The sequence below is a fragment of the Falco rusticolus genome, chromosome 4 (genome assembly GCF_015220075.1).
Source record: "Falco rusticolus isolate bFalRus1 chromosome 4, bFalRus1.pri, whole genome shotgun sequence".
In the NCBI taxonomy this organism is placed as follows: domain Eukaryota; kingdom Metazoa; phylum Chordata; class Aves; order Falconiformes; family Falconidae; genus Falco; species Falco rusticolus.
In genome coordinates, this window is record NC_051190.1 from 16,309,334 (window position 1) to 16,333,508 (window position 24,175).

At 45.8% G+C, this 24,175-nt stretch overlaps 1 protein-coding gene across 7 annotated transcripts in view; it reads right to left on the reverse strand.

Annotated features, from left to right (window-relative positions):
- ADAMTS9 (ADAM metallopeptidase with thrombospondin type 1 motif 9) overlaps positions 1–24,175 on the reverse strand; it is an 86,180-nt gene that overhangs the window by 53,280 nt on the left and 8,725 nt on the right. For 6 of the 7 annotated variants that reach the window (XR_005103628.1, XM_037383189.1, XM_037383192.1 and 3 more), the window contains exons 4-14: positions 17,419–17,705; positions 16,369–16,452; positions 16,145–16,266; positions 15,702–15,742; positions 15,476–15,581; positions 13,341–13,487; positions 12,344–12,485; positions 12,020–12,127; positions 7,298–7,443; positions 520–701; positions 282–418 (exon numbers count right to left, since the gene is read on the reverse strand). Coding sequence is in view for 6 of the 7 variants with exons in the window: in XM_037383189.1 (XP_037239086.1) it covers positions 282–418; positions 520–701; positions 7,298–7,443; positions 12,020–12,127; positions 12,344–12,485; positions 13,341–13,487; positions 15,476–15,581; positions 15,702–15,742; positions 16,145–16,266; positions 16,369–16,452; positions 17,419–17,705 (1,502 nt within the window). In the remaining variant the exon portion in view is untranslated. The remainder of the gene's footprint in view (positions 1–281; positions 419–519; positions 702–7,297; positions 7,444–12,019; positions 12,128–12,343; positions 12,486–13,340; positions 13,488–15,475; positions 15,582–15,701; positions 15,743–16,144; positions 16,267–16,368; positions 16,453–17,418; positions 17,706–24,175) is intronic. The other variant, XM_037383190.1, reaches the window with a different exon arrangement.

Consider the following 24,175-nt stretch of genomic DNA (forward strand, 5'->3'; position numbering starts at 1 on the left):
ACATGGGTTAGTGGTGGACTTGGCAGTGCTAAGCTAACAGTTGGACTCCATGATCTTAAAGGTCTTTTCCAACCTGAATGATTCTGCGATTCCACGTGTGACTTTCCTGCAAATCTGGAGGTTGGCACAACAAGCCGGGGCTCACGGAGCCTGCAGATGCTGCTGGCAGCCCCTGAGCAAAGCGAGCATGCCAACGACGGGGTGCAGCAACGTACAGGAGCGCCAGCCTGCCATGCAGAACTGCAAATCACCCTTCACTGAGGAGGAGGGAAAATAATTACCCGGCAAAGGCCCTGCACACAGATGTCATTTGTGTCGGGGCCACAGGGCGTCCCGTCGATGACGCGATCCCGCAGCTGGTAATATGCTGTATTTCCCGCCACTCGGCAGAACAGCTTGCACCGATCCTTCATCAGGACTGGGGATGGGAAGGAGGAAAACCAGAAGCACGTTATCCGAATGCCATCACCCCGACGTGGTGATGCAGGAGGCAGGATCTGCATCCCCCCCGCCACTTACTGCCGCTGTATTTGGGAACCCAGCGCACGTTTGTGGGCAGCCCGTTGATATTGAAGTGCTTTCCATCAAAGTCGGCACACTGCTCATCCCGAAAATCCTTCTTCAGCTTTGAGCACTGTTCAGTGTTGCAGGATTTAAACTTCATTCGACGACCCACGCAGTATTTCCCACCATTTTTAGGCCTGCAGGAACAAGATCAGGCTGGAAACAAGATGCAAATGCAATTCTGCAACCTGCTCAGCACAGTCAGGATTTGCAAGACCCATTTTGTGGGCTCTGTCTTTGTGCGTGTCTTTTAATTAATACCCCAGGCTGACAAGCAGGAGAGGTCATGCAAGTGTCTAAAAAAAAGACAATATATGTGATGCTAAAAAGGGATGAAAAAGGGAATACTTGCTCTCAAATGCAGCAATAGTGAGAGAAGCCAGCAAGGAAGGACATCATCTCCCTCCCCATCTGAAGATTTAGTTTCATACCGCAGCATCCCATTTGGGACCATCCACAACTCCATCAATCCTATTGATTTGGTAGCTGAGAGTGTGCATCTGATCTAGTGGGTTGCAAATAATTAAACTCACAGCAGAAAGGAGAAAGGGCTTCCCTGCAGAGGCTGAAAGGCCAGGCAGCACTTAGTCCTTCAGGATTTCTAGCCCAAAATGGTAGAAATGGTAATGCTAGACACTTTTAAACAACTTTATCTCCGTGTATTCCAGAAAGCACTAAAGGCAGCCAGTAAATACCCCCATTTTATAGTAGGATGACTCCGGTATAAACTGGGGAAAGTGATATCTTCTAAGCCACATAAAGGCCAAGTGGATAAGCCTAGGAGAAATTGTCATTTTGACTTTCCTGACTCCCAGGTTCAGGGCTCTAGTCATAGAACTACTTTTGTCCTTATATGTAGACAGAGCCTTTGGCAGGTCACAGCTCACTTTGGGGACTGAAAAAGCCCCTCGTCCCAGCCAAGGAGCATGGGCACAAGTGGCACGTGGACTGCATTGGGGGAGCCTAGCAGAAGGTGCTTTTTTGGTGAGGACTTATTTTCAGCTATGGTAATGCTACGAATAAATCTCCCTTGGGATACAAGCTATCCTATTTACTGTCCTTTCAAAGGACATTTCTTCTAGGAACTCAGGTAAAATTCCATATGCCCATCTATGTGCAGCGTTCCACATATATAATGAATTGCAATAATAAAATAAAGAAGGATGCACTGTGCTTTAAATGTTCCAAAAAAAAAAAAACCAACCAACCACTGCCTCTGCTGCTCTCTCCTGAAACTTCAGATGAAATTGGGAGGGCATGGTGGCTTCTACCAGCTACCACCATTAATATGCATAGTAAAAGCTGCAGCACTGCCCAAGAAGCTTTCCTTTCCCTGATGTTACAGAAGGAAAGGTATTGCAATCTGGATGAAATGTTGCCAGGGTCAACTTGGGCAAAGTTATAATTTTTCCTTTTTGGATAATTACACCAGCTAAGACCTGCACTCAAGGGAGATGCAGTTAACATGCATCTTGGCCATCAGCATGGGAAAGCCTCCACCGGCCGAGGTTCGCCCCAGCCTCTCCCCTTAACAGATGGCTTCAGAGGAGCCAGTGGAGGGCAAGAGCATCCCAAGCAGCCAGAGCTACTGTGTCCTGACTGTGTTGTGGCCCTTGAAGCTCAGGACAACATTTTTGCTCAGCTCCAGCCTCTGCTGAAAAATAACTGCTAAACCTAAGTCTTTCCCAGCCCCTGAGCAAAAACAAGTGTCTGTGCTAGCAAGAAGTGCAGACCAGAAAAGGGACTTGCTGGGTGCTGAAGTCCTGGTGCCCACACCTCCTGCCTTTCAGGGCTTTTCTTTGGGATCGGCTCTGCCTCATGCTGGGACCAGATGCCCATCGGTGCCCCAGGGATGCTGGCAAAGCACATATTCCCTTTGAGCCTCCTTGGGAAGGAAGCTGGTCTGCACACTGGGAAACCCTCCAAAATGTGAACTAACGGTGATAAATGGGAACTACCCCTGCCCTTAGCACTGAGATGCCCACCGTAAGCTCTCCTCATTCCATGCAGCCAGCATCTCCTAACATAACAGAGACAGAAACTCCCTGCACACGTACGAGGGTCTCTATACACAGTGAGTCAATTTTTTAGCATCTCTGCCCATCAACCACCTAGGAAGCCCAGCAGTGCTTTTTCTGCCATAAATAACAATTCTTCATTCTTATGTTTGAAAACTATTTGTGACTGAAGCATCAGAGGTCTTGTAAAATAAATGGGGAGACAGGGGCAAAGAGCAGCTTGCACTTGCCAAAAAATTATCTGCCAAATGGGGAAGGGCAGGCAGGCTTCACACCCCAGACTCCTCCAGCAGCCGCAGGTGAGATGCAGAGCACCACCAGCTATGCAAATGGGATTTTTCCTGCCAGCATCCTTTCCTCACTGAGAAACATACTGCCATGGTGCAGACCCCTCAAGTCCTATCCTAAATGCCAATGGGTATGATTTGTCTTTAGGCACAGCCCGGAGCAACAGCTGGTAACATCAGCTCACATACCATCTGAAAACTAAACGTGTCGCTTGCAAAGGTTTCTGATGCTTGCAATTAAGCAAATACCAGTGATAAAAAGCCCAAACAACCGCATGATGCCCTGTGCAGATTCCTGTTTACAGACTGATTTTATACCAGTTCCTAGTGGAGCAAGTCTAAAGCCAGTTTCTACTGATTTAGTCTATTCTCTGCCTCGGTATGACAAACAACTTGAATTCATTTAGCTGATTACACTCGGGACCACTCCAGAGCTAACCCGGCACAGCAGCCCCTGCGGATGCATCCCAGACTCCTCCTGCCTTGCAGAGATGTGGTGACTGCTAGGGTACCACCACTGGAGCCCACCCTGCAGACTGTGCCCATGCAGGCACATTATCTACCTCCAGCTACAAAGGGATGGTGCTACCATCGAACTACGCAGCACATGGGGAAACTTCTGAGGTGTGGCAGCAGCACACTGCAGCCCTCGGTGAGTCCGAATCGTTCATGAGGGAGTTAACAGGATTCATCATTCTCACTTTGACAGCATTTATACCACAGCAGGACTGCTGCAGTTTGACAAAGGCTCTATGTTACGCAAACCTCTAACAGGGCATTTCTTTAAAAAAAATTCCAATTACAACATTTTTATGGTAACCACATTGCTTCCAATGTAAATGAATTTAATTTAAATGAGACTTTTAAATATTAAGTTAGTTAAGAAACAACACACTGGACCCTTTTTTTTTTTTTTTTTTAAAGGGTGTGTCTAACAAAATCCAAACAGCCTAAGCTACTGTATAGCTTTCTTTTCTTTAGACATGACCCCTGAGGTTGAGATAACACTGAACACACCACAAAATGAAGGATGCTAAAACTTGCCATCACATTGCAGACTGTCAGCTTCGTAACTCTGGCAGTAAATCTCCCCGCAGCCAGTGTTTGGGGCTGAAACACACTCACACTTTTGACATTTCAAAACAGCCCCAAACCACCCTGACAGTTTTACAGTGTTTTTAAACCAGTATTGCTTTTCACAGAGTCTGAGTAAACAGAAAGAGCTGACCCTGAAAAATAAGCCAGCCTCATATAACATCGATTTTCAGTGTCAGAGAGAAATATGAAATACTTCCCACTACGTTACATTTTTATGGATAATCATCAACAACGTACCGCAGAGGTGAGAGGGAAAGCAGTGCACGCATAGAAACCTCCTTATTCTGCCTCAGTTTCCCTTCTCTCCAGATCATCTATTTGATCAACAGCCAGTGTGGACCCACTTTCAACCCAGCATCATTCCCCTTACAAGTTCCTGCACGCAGCCTAGCTTTGCTGCATCCCTCCCAGCACAAGCAGACAGGCCTGGGGGACAGTGGGGTCTTCTCCCCACTCCCACACCAAGAGGTCTTAAATACGCAATGCTCAAGGCAGCATCTGCAATGAACAATTCCATTTGCAGACCCTGAGGCAGCACCCAGCTCTGGGCAGCCCAGCAGCAGAAGGTACGGGCACCTCGCCAGGCAGCACTGCTCTGGGGGTGCCTTGCACGTGCTCAGCCCCAGGGGCAGCAGCTCTGCCTAGGGGCACTCAGACCGGCACAGTGAAAGACCCCTGGAGAATTAACTGTGGGAGACGTGTTCATCTGCATATCTGCTTATACACCCGTGCTCATCCGCTGACTGCAGATAAAAATAAATCTGTGAAGCTCTAGCATGCACAGATCAGTCTGAGATGTCCTTTGCAGCATCCGGGGGAGCCCTGGGACTAGGAATTGCCGTGTGTGCTGCCGGTGGCCTGCACAGTTACCCATAAATGTGTTTACATGTCAAGCTCAGGCAGCTTTCAGCACAGGTGGATACTTTTGTGATGGACTAAGATGCAGATGTGATCCAAGTCGCATCCAGAGATAACACTCCCCCCATCCTGAAAACAGGGCTCCTGGTATTGACATCTTACAAAATATGCCTTTTCCCCATAATTCTGCAGCTATGCCTTGCCTTGAAAACCAGGGCTTGCACCACAGACCCTCAAATGTGATACACCACAGCCGTGGCTGTGTCTTTGTGGGCTTTGTCTGTACCAACCAGCCTCAAATTCCCAAGTGGGCAATCTTGGTGGGAAGGGTCTGGTCTGGTTAGCTGATACATTCCTTCAGCGTATGTCAAAACACAGTCTGCTGTCATTTCAGAGGATTACAGCTCTTTCTACAGCCCTGCAGGATGCTCGTCTGGGTGGGTGTCGGAGCACATTACAGAGGCAGGAGCTGCAGCCTTATTTTCTGTACCATGACGGGGGTGGGGGTCATTTTCAATGCCAGATTTAACACGATATTTTACTTGTATGCAAGATCCCACCCCAGATCCTCAGGGACAGAAAAAGCTTTAAAAAGCTAACCCAACTTTGAATACAAAAAACCTTATTGAAAACTATTTCAGACCTTACTCAAGGTACCTGGGTCGGTTTTGCTGCCTTCTACAACAGAGGAGAAACTGTGTATTTTGAAGTACTTTGAAAAGCGGGAGAGGCAGGAGAGTACCCAGCAAATCTCATCCACTTGGATCATCTCAGCAGCCCCACTAATGGGGACGCAGATGGTGGGAGCTCATGCTACGATGTCAAATTACAGGGACAACACACAGAGTCAGTATAAAGCTCTGTGGATGGTGCTAGGACAGACGACTCCTCGCAGAGACACTGCGATGAATTGGAGAAGACGCCAGTGCCAGCTCCACAGCTCTCAAAAGGGGCCTGGAAAATACCCGCTATTAATGCTAAGCACAGGGGATTTCACAGGCAGCTTGGTGCCGAGCGTATTTAGGTGCTTTTGCAAATCCCAGCCAAAGATACAGTCCTATGAAACGCCAAGATACAAACACAAGGTATAAGAGAAGATGGAATTTAAAATCCCTTGGCTAACCTTTAGGATAAAGGAGATTTTTCTATCACAAAAGGCTATCAGTCCAAACAGATGCCCCTCCATAAGATGGGAATACATCTCAATGACAGCATGCAAAGGTTCAGCAGCAGAGCTATTTTTGCATGTGGAAAGATATTTTATTTTTGTGTCTCCATGGCTACTGGAAGACCATATGGCATGTGCTGACTCAGCACAAGGAGAGGAGAACTCCTTTGTGCTTGTGTGTCGTTTTAATTAACTTGCTGGTGAACTACTCCCTTAGCTTTAAGCCTTCTCTTTCAACGCTTGTCCCAGCACCTGAGCCAGCTTCTCCCATCACCTCACCACCGGTGCCCGCAGCTACAAGCTCTCTCTTCTCTCATTAGCAGTGGTGAAACTGTCACTGGCACATCACTAATGGCAATTCCCTTGGCAATAAGCCATCCAACACCAATGATGAGAAAGTGGAAGGAGCCTGCTCAATCTTTTTAAGACCCTTCAGACCAACCAGCTCCACAGACCTCTCTCTCCATGTCTCAGTCCCAAATGAGAGCCCAGAAAGCATCCTGCCCACTGCTCCTTGCTTGCATGGGCTGAAAGGAAGCAGTTAAACAGAAACCAGCACAGTTTGTGATTTATGCAAACAGGCTGTTTTCATACCAGTTGCTCAACCTATTACTAATATTTTGCTGGCCACACATTTATCTCCTTGAAGTCCATGACAAAATTCCCTGCCAATTCAAAGGGTGCAGCATTTCGCATTCCAGGCTGACAGCAAATATTTTTGAGTGCCACTTTTTAATGGGGCACAGATTTCTGCTGAGGTTTGGCTAGTCTGCACCAGCTGACATGTAACTGTAGAAAGGATCAGCTGCAAAAGCAGCCAAAAGCTGCAAAACCAGCCAAAGCAGGAGTAAAATGGTAGAAAACTTGTATAAAGGATCTAGCCTGTAGGAACAGCTGCAAAAGCAGCCAAAGCAGGCGTAAAAACAGGGTTCCTTCCCTTCTCCCTCCTTTCTGATCCACAACTTTGGTGCAAAAAGACCACCTTTGGAAATGGACCCCAGCTGTGCCTCCCCAGGAAAACAGAAGGCGATAAATACACACAGATATTAGCTTTTTCCTTCTCTCTCCGCTGAACGGATCCCTTTTTAGTGCACTTTTCCCACAAACCAAACCTGCGACTGGCTCCTCCTCGGTTCCCATGCTGCCTCATCCGTGCCAGGCAAAGCCACCCATCTCCAGGGCAAAGCCACCAGTCCCTGGGGCACGCATGGGCTGCGGACAGCCAAAGGGGATTTCAGCCCATCTGGGCAACCCAGCTGCTTTCCCCCGTTTCACCCACCCACACTTCCCCCCCGTGCACTTACTCAGGCCTGTTGCACTCTCGTATCGCCGTCTTTATGCCACCGCCACAGGTTCTTGAGCAGGTCCCAAAAGGGCTCCACGTCCCCCAGGCTCCGTCTATCACTGGCGCCTCTCGCTCTTTGGGCACGCACATCCCAAACCGGCAGTGCTGTGTGCGAAGGAGAGGTGGGAAAGATGGGTTTGCGTTGCTTTTGCATTACGAGACAACCAACAGCGACCAGCCTGGACGACAGGACTCAGGCGTACTTATTTCTCAACCACACGCAAAACGCAGCAGACTTTGCAATCAAATAAAATTGAACTTCTTTACTTTTTGTCTGTCACCCCCGTATTTTTCTTTCTCTGCACCCTTAAATGGAGAAGTAAAGGCAAGGTGCTGAGTCCACAAGAGCAATTTATGGGAAGAAGACTTAGGACAACAGCTTTCTGCTGAATATTCCCTGTTTCTTGGTGCCAAACAGCATCGGGTTTTGACAAAGCTGCTTATCTGATTTCCTGGAGAGCTGTGGCAGGGGAGGAGACAGGCAATGGGGAAAAACACAAGGGAAAACTCAAACCTCCCTACAGCTGTACAAAGTGGGAAAGTTAACTTCCAAATTCAAATAGCAAATAAAATAGAAAAATGAATTCCTCAACCCAAAGTTGGTTGGAATTTTTTTTTTTTCCTCACTCAGCCATAACACAGGACTTGCCAAGGCCTGGCCTACACTTTTGTTTTCCAGTTATAACTCTTGTTTCCTTTTGTTTGGAAAAGTGGCTTAAATTTATCTTAGCAAGCCCCCGCCCCCCATTTTTATGGTATAAATTGTGCCCCTTTGGAGTATGTTTGCTAGTTTGACTACCCAAAGCCCTGGACACGTGAGGTCTAGGGGAGTGTCTGGCCCCACCAGAGTGGATGGCAGTGTCCCCAGGACCCATGAGAGCAGGGCATCCCTCCCACTGAACAGTGCTCCCTAAAGCAGATTTGAACACAGATGTGCTCAGCTGCTGGCATATGCCTAAATCTCTGCAATTATAGGAAGCCCAAACATTGCTGATTGCTCACAGATTAGAAGAGGTTACAGACTTAACGAAGAAAACGCGTAGTACATCATTAAAATATTCCCTTGCCATATTTCTCTGCACCAGGTGCTGTTCAGGCAGGGAAACACCTGATGATCTTTATGGGAAAGGGGTTGGATTTACTGATGTACTGCGTTTTTCCAGATCTTTCACTAATAGCAGAACAAGGTTGTCTCAAGACACACCGTGAGCTCATCCTGCTTTTTTAGACATCCTTATGAACCACCTTAGGGAAAGTGATATAGGGAGAGAGCAAAATCAAGCTGCCGTGGGGTTCTGCACGCAGCCCATAGGACACTGGCTCTGCAGCATGTGTAACACTTTTTGTCCACGAAGGCAGGCTTGTCGCATTGCTTTGTTAAGGAAGAGAGCAGATCTCAGGTGCACGTGCCTATGGGCACCAGCTTGTAGCTTGGGCCCTAAACGTGGCGCTTGCTCAGAGATGAGCACAGTCTCTAGGCTGCAATGTGCCCTGGATTTGCTTTCATCTGAAGATTTGACTCCCCGGATAGAAACTGGCTGAAAAATATCTGCTACAGTACAGGACAGAAATAAAATAAGCTGAAACGCCTGTTTGTTTGCTGTAGGATAAACCCTTACAATGCATAACTCCTCCTGGCATTCAAAGGGTTGAAAAACTGCAGGATGGGGACCCCACGCCAGTCCTGTACAGGGACAAAGAGGTCTGACAGCCATCATCAACGTACAAAAAATACATGACACCAATCCAACACTGCTGTCCCAGTGGAGAACTTCTCGCAGCCGTGTTGATGCTCACAGCTAAATATATAACCACAGTCATGCTTGGCACCACTGACCCAGAGAAGATGACCGAATAGCTAACTAGTGAATGTACACAGCGAACAGACCATGACATGATCTATATGTCTGCCACCCAATGGTTGAGAATTAACCAGGAAATCACCTACATCCCTTGATGTTATTAAAAAATGGGGGTTTGGAGTTGATGGTATATCAAATGGTGGGGAGAAAAAAAAAAAAAAAAAGAGCAGCTGTTTTACATAAACAGCAAGATTATCTTATGGAAACGCAATAGTGTTTCTTGGAACCACACTGTGAATAGTCTGGCTGTGCCTTTTGTATTTTAAAAATAATTTCTATGTGGAGTTACAACAGAAAAACTAAAAAGCCTGCCAGGGTTCTCTTTGCTATGAGTTTACAGATCAGAAAATGAGTAAAAGAGTTTTTGTCGAGCAAATTCAAAGTAACTTAGACACACAGTTGAGCAGGAGAGCAATGGCAGGGACGGGAGACAAGACAACAGACTTTCCTTTCCTTTGTCTTGCCACTGGAGTCCCAGATAATTCACCAAATCCAGCTCCCATCCTTGGGCTGACTTTGGCTGAATAGATTAGCAGGGGGCAGACAAGTGCTGTGAAGCTTCATGCATGCATAACATATACGCTACCTGCTGCCATACGGCAGGAGACAGAAATGATTACTATTCCTCTACTCTTCTTTTACCATTCTTTAAACAACCTTGAAAACCACAAGAGAGAGAGGCCCAAGTTTACAACCCTCTTTATTTTCTTTCAGTGATTTATTTCCACCCAACAATGCACTGGTGCTGTGAAACACTGTAAACCACCACGACTGGTGCTCACCCAGCAAAGGCCAAATTCTGGGCTGGACTTATTACTTGATTTAGCAATATTAAATTCAGTGTTCTCACATGCAAAATATGCATAAGCTAACACACCCGTGTTGTTTCAGTGTCCTTGATTTAAGAATAAATTTAGAGCCTGGTTAAATCTACATCCCAGTAGGTTTAGCTATATATTTTTTTTTAGCTATTCAGGCTCCCTCATTTCCAAAGGTATCTCCATAAAAAATGGCATAGTATTTTCTCCATCTGCCAAACCATATATCACGGGCTTTAAACGTGCAGACTTGAGGCAAGGCATTATTCAGCAAGCAGCAGTTTGATGGGGCTCCTGGCCACAGCAGAGTACCAAAATAGTGATTTATTCCAACAAAAAGCACTCCAGACTCACACCTCAGTGCTTTACAAGCCCAAGTAAACACTGAGGAGAGGGCTTATGATGATCTGAATCTTAAGCTTGAATTAGACCAACACACAGATCCAAGAATTACTCCATAAAGCCTTTTTGTGAGAATATATTCAAATGCCTGAACACGAGTGGACTGCATTAGCTTTTCTTAAGAGCCCATCTGCTCTCAGCTGAGAGGTTCAGGTCACACTTGTCTAATTTGTCTAAACTTGTCAAATTGTCTAAATTTGTGGACTGAAATGTTTTTGCTTACAGGGTCTTTATTAAGAGCCACACAGCTGGACACTGCCTCCTGCATGACATGGGGTAACTCTGAAGAGGTGCCAATCTGCTCCATCACAGTTGTTTGCACATCACTCTGGTCATACCCAAGGGTAGCTGCAGGTTTGCGGAACAAAATTGCAGCCCCTATTTTTGGAATTTCAGGAAAACACTCATTTCTGAGCTTCCAGCCATGAGCAGACCCCTAAAGCTCTCTAAAAGAGAAGCTGAAGACACAAGGTCTCAAGTCACAGGGACTCCGAAGATGCCAATGCTTTATCCTGAGGCACAAAACAGGGAGGATTTTACACTAAAACATTAAATACTGGTGCACCACTGGCTCCAAGGAGTAGCACCGGAATAGGATTTCTATCCACATCTCCAATGCACATTCTCAACAACAAAAACAAACGTGTTGACTGCACTTTTCCTTATGAAAGGAAGGCAAATTGATACATTATGCCCATTGTCTTCAAGGAAATCAGTCAAGTGTCATTGAACAATTGGCTTTTCAGACACATGCAACAAAAGAGTAATTGCCAAGGGGATCCACAGCCTGTATGGAAACCTGTATCTGAAATAGTATCCCGATATTTTTATTAAAATACATTTGGAAAACTATGAATTAAAATGTTGACTCTTTCTAAAGACAACTTTAACTGTTGACCATTAATAGCCAGAAAAGCAAAAATTTTTACTAGAGCCAGATGGAGAATACTTTTGTTCAGACATAAATGATGAAAATTAGTTAGTATTTTTCTTCAATAGCTTCAGTATCTCAATAAAAAAAGAAAAATCCTCTCAACTATTTTTTTCCAGATCTGTATAACTAAAACCTAAATACTTACTCTAGAAACCACAGCACTAGCTGAAAACCAACACTGCACCTTGAAATTGAAAGTTCCTATGAATTACTGCCAAAAACGTTCCATACAGAAACCGTCATGCAGTTCTATATTTTACTCTGAAGTTGTCAAGATGAGAAGCCAGTTGGCAAGTTTATTTTACACAAAATTACTAATTGCTCACATCATATAGGAAATTTCTAATAAAATCCTAGGGAAGCTTTGCTAAAGTTTTGTTCAAGAGTTCACTCCAGGGCATTGATTTAAAAATATAAGTGCTCCAGAAGGAATACCTGCTTTAAACAACACGCCAAGGAGTTGATTTTAATCACATTAGCTGGGGTAGAGTTGACCCATGCACACCAGGCTTAAAACACACCAAGCTGCTTTGGGCTTCCACCCTTGCAGTCAGCAGCTGTGCCCCGTACAAGCGGCCATTGGCACAGGAGGATTTTGGCTGACGTGCTTAGCCTGGGCCCTAGGAAACGTAGCTACAAGACATGAACCCCCGGGTATTACAGACCTTTCCCGGCTCACATTCTGTCCCGTCAGCCCAAGGTGTGTGTTGGGTACGACATCCCTTGTGCGCACCATCGATGTTAATGCACCAAAGTCGCCGACACTGCATCTGCTTAAGTTATTGGAAAGATCAAAATATTAAGTAAATATGTGCCACATGCCTTACCAGATAGATGATCCTTTATGAAATTAACCCCCCAGGATTTATCATTAGCTCACAAGCCTGACAGTAATTTGATGGCTTGTGAGTCTCCCATTCATCCAACCCCAAAAGGCCTTATTTTGCTCTGGCAATACCAGGAAAAACAAGGTGTGGAATGTCACTTACCATATAGGGGCACACCTGAGATCCGGGTCCAAAAATTAACTCACATTGTTTGTTGACATCATAAATCAGCCCCGGGAGCTGCTGAGGCAACGTGTAAGTTCTTGATGAAGGTTCATCAAGCAAACACTCCCCGTAACCCGTGCTACAACACAAATTGAAAAAAATGGTGTTAAACAGGAGGCGATGAGACTCGAACCCATTGGTGTTTACCTGAATTAGCCTTAGGGCAGGTGCACACCACATCTACCAGATTTAACAAGCACTACAACAGCTACTGCAGACTCAAGCACAGGAGGGTGCGTTACCCATCCGCTACCCCCCCCCCCCAGTGCTGTGCCAACGACCACCCACCACAGTGCAGTCAGCTCCCCTGGTAAAAGCTTTTCTGAGTGTGCCCGACCTGCATTTAGTCCCTGAGCAAGCACTGGTACATACTGGGAAAAAACCTCATCGATCAGCAGAACTGCCCAAAGGATCAAGCTGCTGGATTTGCCACTGCGGCTCTCGTTCTGTTTCCCATCACAACATATGGGAAGGCATCGCAGCAAAATGGGTGACCACTGTGCATCAGACTGACCCGCGGGCTCCTGGAACTGTGTTCCCACCATGGACGAGTGCCAGGGCTTTATCTTTACCTGTGGAGCAGAAAGGCAGATTCAATCTGCCTCCTAAACCACGGCTCTATCTGGGCCACAGGGCTTGGAAAACTCACTCTTCAGGTTCAAGGAGAACGTGCATTCCTTAAAAGCAATATCCATGGGGGAAGACTTATTCTTCCCCATAGAGAGGCCGGTCCTTGCCAGTTTATCACGAGGCTGAACTGGCAGGGACTGGATGCCAGGGGTGCATTCCTGCTCTATGTAAAGGATGCGTGCACACACAAATCCCTCTGATTTCCTCCAAACGCTGCACACTAGGACTTCAGATGAACTTGTGAACCCCACGGGATGCATGCACATGTAAACACAGCCCAACACGTGCATGTGCAAGGCCTTACTCCAAAAATTCAGTGATGTATTTCCTACTGCATTTTGACCACATCCAGGGATTGGTGTAGAAGTTCAGGGTTGGCGCCATGACATGCTGTTGATTTTTACCTCCGTCTTCTTTGCACTTATGATTGTCATCATGTGGCATGTTAAATCTAAGAGAAAAACAGCAGCGAAAAGCAGAGTCACTTCAGTGGCAAATGTCAAGTGTTTAGCATAGCAAGAGGAACAGTGTGAACAAAATGTAAGCAAACCCAGGATTTTTTCCCAGATATGCTATTGGCAGATATTACAGAATAAAAACGTTACTATGCACAAATTTGTAAGTGTCAACAAGCATTGCCCCAGTGGGGTTCCTAACACTTGTCTGCAAAAAGCCACGCAGCACCCCGCTAAGCTCTCCACACTGTGCACACGTTTAGCCAGACAAGCCCTTGAGGGAGGCTGCAGCAAGATGCAATTTCAGCTGCAGTTTCCTTTTCAGCTGATGGTTGCGATCCCGCAGGCAGGCTGGAGTTTGGCTCCACCTTCATAAAAATGGCAAGTACTGTGGGACCGAGCCAAATTGCCACGAGCTGATCTGGGGGAATAAGCTTCTCAAGAGACAAACAACTTGAGCCCCCCGACCACCGCTGCCTGAAGCCCCTCGTGCACACAGGCAGCACCCTGTCCGGGCTGCAAAATGTTTTCTAATGCAGTGGAATACCTTGGGCTGCGCTGATCCCTCATGCTGTTGGCCTAAATAGGGTTGCACTGGGGATAGACTTGGCTCCTATACTTTACGTGGCAGGTTTACAAAACGCCATCAGGCATCAATATCAGCCGAAACCCACACGAAGCTTGCAGCACATGACATAGTGAAGAATGTGGCAAATACGCTAACAGAGATGGAGCGGCTTAAAGCGCTTTGCTGTTTGAAGTGGAGAAGGGGAAATGACCCGGTGTGATCCTGCGTTCGAAGGCTGGGGAGTTTATATCCCATTAAGATTGCCTCCAATGAGCCACCTTTTCTCTCTGCTCCCTGTAAAAGAGCAAAGAGGCATTCCTGCCCGGCAGCACCGCTAACCCCTCCGGCAGCTCCGGGGCAGCATTCGCGAAGGAATTAGCCACAGGTTGGGTGTGAGGAACACCAAGCCTTGGGGGACCTTCTGTCAGGAAATCTCATTTAAACAAATACTACTGCGGTTAAAAATAGACCGTCTCAGCCAGCTCTCCGTGAAGAAAAAGGGAGTTTAAAACAATGAGAGATCTGTTCCCAAGTACTCATCCATCCCACACTGACAGACCTCCACCGCAGACCAGGCGTGAGGTGGTTGGGGACTGAACCAGCTGCCTAAGAGCTGTAACTGGAGGGTAAAGGACTATGTGACCTAAGGTTTTTCTCACTACCACGCTTAAAGAAAAGTCAAAACCAGTTACATTTCCACTGGAGGAGGTGCATCTTGAATGACAGCATCTTTTCTGGGAATGTCCAGCAGCATGAGATTTTCCCTTGTGTAATAGCCCAGGAGACGGGTCAGGCTCACTTATACATCCCGATCACCTGCCAGACCCCCTGGGCAAAGCCCTCCCATCACAGGCAGCGGCTGCGCTGCCTTCAGGAGCCCCACACGTGGCAGTGGGACAAGCTGTGGCAGGCTGAGGACCTGCTCTCAGAGACTTCAGTCCCAAAAGCCAGGTGAGACGTGCCTGTGCCCCTCACCCTGGTCCTCCTCAAGGCACTCAGCACCTCCTAGCTCTGGCAAAATCCTGGCTAGTCCCCATGGCTTGGCCAGGACATCATGGCTGCTGGGGCAGATTCTGCTGACATCTGCATGTACATGTGAAAAGACGCAGCAATAAGGGACATTTTGTTAGCTCTCTCCACTTGCCTAGGTGCTGCTTGGGGTACCATGTCCCTCATCCTCCCCAAAATATGAGTCTGCTGGTTTTGCTACTCTCAGATAGGCTCTGGAGGACCCCACCACCTCCCAGAGTCACACCACAGCCTAATCGTCCTCGGTGGTGCATTTTCTACCTAAGCATATTTATCTCCTCTCAAATAATTAGGCTCAGCAGGTACCAAGTCCTAGCCCGGCTGGCAAGCTCTAGCTAGCATAAATCTTGGGCTATTTAAATGTAAATGTATTTAGATAAAACGTACACATGGCCAAGTTCATGTGCTATTGTGAAAGCAGTGCTCAGTCCGTTATCTTCACTAATTGAACAGCTCCTGTATGGGTCACAGACTGTGCCCAGCTCTGCCAGACCTAGGAGAGAACAAAGAGGTTTACAATGGAAAAAGAAATGTTGCCCACGGTTCAGCACAGGCAACTAACATTGTCACTACAAAAAAAGTTGTTAAAAGACAAAGAAAAGCTTTTCCTTACCCAGAGTATCACATTTGTCGTGCGCTCTACAAATATCCTGTCTGAAAGCAGAACAGACCTGACACATTAATTTTCAATGCAGCAGTGGGTTAAGGTACAAGCACAATAACAACATCCAAAAGCAATTCTTGGTCCTCCAATGGACTTTTCTCATGCTGGTTTGCCACATTGTCCTGTCAGAGTCCGAACCAACTCCCTACCGCAGTTTTTCATCTTATGCTGAATCCACGGGCAGACCTTGAATAGTCCTGAACCTCTCAAAGTCATCTACTGCCACGGTGGACACATTATCCCAATCCTGCTCACAGTTACATTGCTCCCACAATTGCAAATGTTATTACACCCACATCAAAACCCGAACACTTCCCATAGCTGGATATATTATATGTTCACAGCCTCTAACTCGTAACTCGTCACAGTTTTCATGAGAATATTCACCATACCTGGTAACAAGCACAGCTGTGTCATGCTGGAGGTGACTTCCTTCAGGGTGGTTCTGGGATTGCTGCCACTGGCAAAAGTTTTTTAATGTTGTCTGGGCATTGTAAGATATTGCAGGACCATCCTAATAAGCAACACAGAGAAAGCAGGTATTTTAATTATTTGCCGCAATGCTCACTACAAATGCTACGGTCAAACAGAAGGTGAAGAAAATCACTTCCATTACCTGTTCATTATGTATCACGACCAATTTCACAATAACAATATTAATTAAATTTCCAATGCTTGGGTCTTTGTAGATAGACGCCACCTGTTTCAAAAAGAAATATTCAGAATTATTGCTAACGTTCAAAGAAACAAATAATTAAGACAACACATGAATGTTTTCCATTTTGCAACTGTTTTTCTTTCGAGCTGCTCTTCTGTACCACTCAGTGCTCCAATGCTACTTGGAGACACCTGCCATAAGAGCAATTTTAGAATGAAACAAACCTGCTGGTATCACAGAAACCCAACGTTTCCTTTTTGCTTTAGCACACATTTCACCAAATTACAGGATCATTCTGCTCTGAGGTACAATGACCAGCCAAGACTCTCAAAAGCAACTTATTCTCTCAAGTGCCTCATTTTGACATGGATGGTTTTAGACCACATATTCAACCGCACTTCTACCCTCAAATAGGATGAAAATTCCCCCAGTGACACAGCTATGCTGGATACTCACTTCCAGTCGCTCTGCATCTACAGAGCTGCCTTGGGGACTGCACTACTGCATCTTAGTGCCAGCAGCTGCTAAAATCCTTGTCCTCAGCCTGGAAAGCCAACTCCAAGCACTATGCTAAGGATCAAGGTGACCACTGGCTCCTCCTCCTTGCAACAGCAAGGGAAGTCAGGCAACTGCATAACCTACTAGCACCAGTCTCTTGGAAGACCCAGTCCCCAAGAGAACATTTTTAATTCAGCTGCTATTTCACACGGGCTTAAATAAAGAGTACAGCGTGAACAGGACTTAAGGGCCAGTGATACTTCCCACGCTGCCTGGGGTTCGGAAAGCTGGAAGGGAGAGGTGCGGGAAGGGTTAGGAAACATGATGGGTCTAGGAAGGCAGATGAGTCCAACCAGTGCTGCCCAGCCAAGCCTTACTCTAATCCCAGCATTACCTCTGCGCCTGGCCAAGGCAAACTGACAGTATTACACACGAACACAGCAGAAAGGGTGCTGCGACCTCTAGAAAATGATCCGGGGGTGTATCTACTCCCTGTAGTTGAATACTCACTATTGACATTAACGTTAAGACATAGTGCTGCAGATTAGCTCCATGGTAGGCGACCATCCTGCTGTCAGCCACCACCATCACCTCCACAAACCGAGGGTAGGAGAGAAACCGCTTTGTTCGCTTGTGGCTCTTCTTTTCACTGATGCTCCCAGTCTTGTTACTATCTGCAGAAAGTGAGTTCACTTCCAGGCTGTGTTTCAATATCTCCACGTCGGATAATATGCTGCTTTCTGCCCACTGTCTTCTCCAGTGTTTCCGCTTGTTCTTTTTGTGACTGTGTTCATGATCTATGATGAAAAAGCAGACAAAACCATAAAGCACATTATGGAGTGTATGAAGTTAATGCCACACGCACGTTATGTCAAAATACCTATTTACTTCAATGAAGAGTTAGCAGGCTTGTTCCAAACGGCTAACCAAACCAGAAGCACCCTGTGGGAGCCCACCACGTAATCCAGCACCCAAGGCTTTTCTTAAGTAACCTTCTTTCTGTAAGTTCTGTAAGTAACCTTACAGAAGCCAACGGCACTTGAAGGCAGACATTCACGTAAAGGCTTTCGGGCAGCAGAGCTGTCCCCTTGCCCGCGGAGGAGGGATGGAGCCTGGGCTGCGGGTCAGCGTAACGCGACGTGAGCCCGGCGATGGTAATTAGCCACTGCAGCAGCAGCGTGAGGATTCTGGGCACGTCCAAGGTGGCCAGGAAACCACAGGAAACAAAGGTCCAAATCCTGTATTTCTAACTCAGGCATGAAGGACGGCAGGATTTGGCCTTCATAGCGAAGCAATTATATGATTTATTTCTGTCTCTAACAATAACACGGCTGGGCTTCACGTCCGTCCCCCCCCTTTATTATTCTGTGCTACGGGAATGGTAAAGGTCATCTAATAGCACAGCTGCCACCAGCTAAAGAATAGAATTCAGGAAGTCTCACATATACTGTTTTTGATATTCAATTAGGCCAAACATAAAAGCAGCCTGAAAATATACTCCATGCTGATACAAAGACGACAAAGTGAAGAGGCAGAACAGGCAAATAAAACATATGGAACATGTACAATTAAGATTTACCATCTGATTACTATGTAATTATAGCATTATTTAAATGTAAGAGCAAAATCAGTCTTACTTGATGCCACTTAATTTTTAATCAGTTCATCATAGGAAGTAGCTAATTGAATGTGATTCATCCATGAGAGACTGTTCGCTTCTGCATTTAATATAAAGCCAGATCTGAACTACTCATCTAAGACTCCAGGCTACAACCCTCATGCTCTTTGTAGCTTTAGCTTAATTTCGTCATGGTGGTGAAAAAAAAATCACATTTCCTTATCTGACCCACTGAGTAGGTTAGAGGAAGCATAATATTAGGGAACAAAGGAATATTCAATGCTCGAACAAGATTGAAATGATAGGAAACTTCTTAGGTTTTTTTTTTCTGTGCAGTTTCCTTTTAGGATATTTTGTAATGATTTAAAAAAAATAAATACATTCTCTAATATCAAGGCAGGCAAAGGGGGTCAGCCAGCTTCTACCTATCTGAAAAATACTATCCTTTTGCCCTACGTGTAAATAGGCAATAGAATATTTAAGAATTAATTGCTGTCTACTCTACACTACCCAAGTCCTACAAATTCCCCTTTCTCAATATAGTCCAGACTACCTTAATACAGCAGAGAGTCTGCAGTTATTTGAGTAAGAATTCCAGAAAGCCAATGGCATTTGTGGTTATAATTGGATTGCCCTAGTTCCTCTGCACTAATCAATGCCCTTGTGTTGGCAAGGTTGCGCTCTCATGCTGGCACGGCTTCATGGGCAACCGTGACATTATCCCGACTTCAGTGCCAATCAGCGCAGGAAGCCAACTATGCATACAAATAACTTAAAGGTGAGAAGACGACCGGACTGAGGAGAAAGTGCTAACCTCAGCCCTTCAGCCAGTTCCCCCCGCCTCTGCACCCTCAGCCAGTCAGTTCAAGTTCCCTTTTAAGTTACTTAACTTCCAAAAGAAACAGGTGCTCAAGGGAAAACATGTTAAGGATGGGGAGATGGGGAGATGCTCAACAGGGCTTGAGCAAGGCTGTCGTGCAAAGGCAGGGCTCTGCACCATCTGCCACCGCCGCTCCACAAAGCCCCAGATGGGACCACAGGCCTCAGGTATCTCCTCCTCCAGCCAGCCAGGCAGAGGGAGGTTAGATGTCAAAAGAAGATGGAAATGCAAAGGATTCTTTGAAGAGACACCTGTTATATGGGAGGTGTTTAAAAGAAATTAATTGATATTCACTAAGCTTGAACTGAAATGCTGCAGCTAGTGTTGTCACATTCTCAAAAATAACCCCCAAAACCACCCCACCCAAAAACCAGAGAGGTCCATATGAAATGCCACGTCTGGTTCCAAGAGCCCCAACCTGACCCACCATGCAGAAGAACCAGAGCCAACACAGCCAGGCATGCCCAGCACAGAGGAAAAACCACCCTTCTTTCTGTTGCAGTGATCTGGTGTCACAATCACAGCATCATTCATGTTGGAAAAGACTCTTAGGATCATTGAGTCTGATCATTAACCTAACGCTGTCAAGTGTCGGTACAGTATTGGTGTACCTCCCCCGTCTGGCACAAAAAGCAAGCCAGCCACATCATCCCTTCAAAAAACAACTTTTATTTTTTTTCCCAGGTATGAAATTGCTTCAACACTTCCAGCCTGCCATTTGGACAAGTCACGTATAGTATGTTTGCCAGCCTAGTTACTGTAAAACCAAGCACAAACGAGTGGGATGCATTGCATGTAAAGCCACTCCTGGACTTTGATAGTAGTGAACTGTTATCTTCACCCATCTTTCTTGCATATAACTACACTCAGAGACGGTGCACACTCACCTGTAAAAAATTAATCACTGAATGGCAGTGCACTGCTCTCAACCCATCCATAAAACTCCCACCAGTGTTAATGGGAGTTGCAAACAGGCACTACCACTACTCCATATGCCTGATGCTGTTGATCATCTCGCTCTGTTACAACAGCCCCAACAGAGAAGAGATGCTCTTACTGCACAGTGCAGCATACTGTTGTTTAATCAAGCAGAAGTGAAAATTTCTCACATTACACAAGAAACCTGCAGTTTTACAGCAACAGCTTCGTACCACCACACACAACAACAAAGAAGGGTGTGATGTTTTTCCAACTGGTTTTGCTTTTTTTTTTTTCCCTCTACTGTGTTAATATATTAACAGAAATCGGGGAAAAAAAATGGTTTGCTTGGTAAGCTCTCAGTCTCTGCAAATGACCTGAAAAACATCTACCTACACATGGCAGTAACTGGATGGGTTTAAGCAACAAAACATTTTCTTTAATTTGCGGAAAAACCAAACCCCAATGAGTAGACAAACACTTGTAAAACCACACAAACTACAGACCAATAATTCAAGTATTAGGCAAGCCTATGCACTGATTCAACAGTTAATATTCATTTAAGAGGTGGCTAAAAGGCTGCTGCAATAATGCCCATGTCATTGCTTGCTTTACTAAGACAGTTCTATGGTGTTTGCACTGCCTTTAGACAGATCTGGAGGTGTAGGTTTTTTTGGGTTTTTTTTGGCTTGGCTTCTTCTTTATTGTGTGGGACTTAAAAAGGAGACCCAATTCTGTGACAGGGATATTCCTTTCTGATGACACCTTCCCACCCATGCCATTTATTTTTGCTTGTGGAAGAAGCCTCCGTCCAGAGCCCATTGAGGTGATTTATGGGTGATTCCTGTTGATTAATGGACTTTGGATCTATCCCAAGGGAGAGGGCAGGGGAAACTCAAGCCCTGTGCAAGTACTTTGCATGAAAGGGTGACAGGGCAGAGCCAGGGACTGCTTTTGAAATAGTAGCTATTGTTATGCTAAAACCAAAAATTAAAAGAAAGAGTGATCGCTTATCCCAACAGTTCTAATCCTTTCCATTTCTACATTAACTTGTCCTTGGAATAGAAAGCAATTTGCACAATTAAATAAGACATGTGACAATGCAAGCAATTCCAGTTCAGCTCCGAGTTCATGAGAGCTGGACATAGCAGGGGAGGGAGGTAAAAGAGAGAGAGAGCAAGATGCAGGGTGTGTGTGGAAATCAATTTCTCAAGTTAATAAAACTAACAGCCTCCCCCTACTAGAAAAGGAACATGGTCCTTTCAAACCGACCCACTATCATACCTTTTCCAAACGTGTGACCTAGGATTTTTAACACAAAGTTTGCTGCTCAGTGGTTGGCCCTTAACGCTCCCAGACCTGCTCTGATCCAGCTGCGCAGATGATAAAACTATCGTTTGGAAGTTAATTATTTATTGCACACCTCCACAAAACAGATCAGAATTCAGCTGAGCTCCCCCCAGGCAGGCAGGCAGAGTGTGACCTGCCTCCCTCCACTCGAGCAGGAGCCACGGCAGCAAACTCTGCCCGAAGGGCTCGGTCCACCCTGCGGCTCCAGCTTTAACTTGAAAACTCCAGTCTTCAACCCACACTTTTAGGCTCTTCTTGCTAGGAAATGGGATGGAGACCAGCTCCCTCTTTAAGACCCAAACAGATCCTAAGCTGGACCAAAGGATTTTTCTAGCCCTGGGTCTGTTTTAATTCTGTATCAATATGGTTTATATCTCTATCTTTCAATGTATCTACAGATATATCTCAGATGAACTTGCACAAGGCCAAATTCTCACATTTGTTACTGTGGGTGTGCTGTTGGGGCCAGCATCACCCAGAGCTGAACATCCCTTTGCTGCCAACAGCTTCTCACCCTGCTCAAGACAACAGCCAGTGACGGTAACGTAACGAGGGAGCAGCAACTGCCTTGCTCTGCACCACACTGAGATGACCAGTCCTATGAGCAGGACTAATCCTGCCTTCCCTCTGGATAGCCCCTTGACTGTGTAGTCGGAGCTGCTGCTGCAGCTAGAAGGGGAGCACAGGCTTTATTGATAGAGGCGAGAGCAATGACCTACATCGGAAGGGAAATGAAGGAACTAGGCCAGCCAAAATCCAAAGAGAAAGATACTCTGCACTACCACTGAAAATGAAAGTTTGCTTGATTTTTCCAATCTGCAAACCAGAAAGCGTTCAACTGCAAATTAGCCTGAACCCATTTAGCAAAGAGATCAACTGGAGTTTCAGCCTTCATCGTCGAGAGCTGGACAAAACTGCATAGACCAAACTTTCATGGTTGGAACTATTGGAAATGCAATAAAATACCAGACCTTTCACAAGTGCCACTATTAGAGCAATACAAAGGAGGGAAACTTGAATTTTCCCTGTGTTTTCATACTCTCTATGAATTAGGAAACAGTCTGGGCTTAGAAGAGTTCCCTCCCAAACCATTCCAGGACAACCAAAATATTGACCTTCTTAACAGTTTTCTTTGCTGCTAAGAGAAACATTTGCACAAATGGATCACAAGCCCTCATGACCCAGGCACACCTGCCTGTTAATTTTCTCATCTTCCTTCACTTTGAATTTTGCACATACACTTTTCTAAGTGGATTCCTAGATGTTCAGATCCTCAGAAAGGTCCACGTCCAGGACCACCGGCTGCTGAAGTCAGTCCTCCGCATCAAGCCCAGAGCCTGGAACTTGTTTCTGTAATGTGTGAAAATACTCTAAGGCCAGAAAGTAACACTATAGAGCCATGAGCAGTTTAGACTGGCATGAAGCATCACTGATACAAAAATCAGCAGTGCCACCTCCTTTCACCCAACTGCAGTCTGTGGTGGCTTCGGCTATAGAGACCCCAACCTTGGAAGTGCTAAAGCTCAAGGTGATGCTGAAGGCCCCTATGTCTTTCAGGGTGATTCTGCCTTTCTTCCTGCTGCTTGAGCCAGAACACTTGAGGACCACGGACTTGCACAGTTAGCACCAATCGACTTCCCTTAGTAAGAAAATATTCTGGTTTTGTGCCATGTAAACACCAAAGACCACACATACTCTAGACGTTTCCTTTCCTGATGATGTATGTGAGAATGCATTCCAGCTTTAAAGAATTTTTTTCTGCCTAAGGTAAAAAGTTGTACATGAAAGCTATCAATTTTGCACAACAGACAGAAACTAGATTAATGAACAAAACAATAAATTGCCTCTTTGAGAAAGCAGATAGTAACACGTCAGCTGAGCATGTGGCAGAAAATGATTCAAGATCATCTTAAAGACAAAATAATTAAAAGAACCGCACCTCACAACCGCAAGGCACAAAAGCACCATTCAATTGGTACAAAATTGGTTTAAAGTATAGCTGACAGAAAGTTACAGTGCTGAAAAATCACTGAAACCAGTTCCATGATCCACCGGTTCAGGAAGAAAAACATACTAGCTCTGTAGAATGACTAAAAAAACCATAGCAAAATACCCTCAAAACCCACCCTGACACTGCAAAGGGCTGAGCAGTTTGCTAAAGTACATCCCGGCATTTCACCTGCGAGTAGACATGTATGTGAGCCAGCTTGTAGGTCAGACCAGTATGAATACACCACAGCCACGCTGACGTGCACTGGTGGCGTTTCAGCACATCAGGAAAACAGCCAGGGCTGCCTGGCTAACCAAATCTACCTATCTGTCCGCAGAGCTCAGAGTTCAGAGGTTGCACCTGCTGAACCTGGCTTCTGCCTTGCAAGCCACCAGAGCTCCTGAACTCCCACGCTTGCTCCTAATGCAACTTTCAATGCATAACAGTCACAAGTCCGCCAACACGTTGTCCGCGCTCAAGCCTAGTGATACCTATGAGGTGCCATAATGAT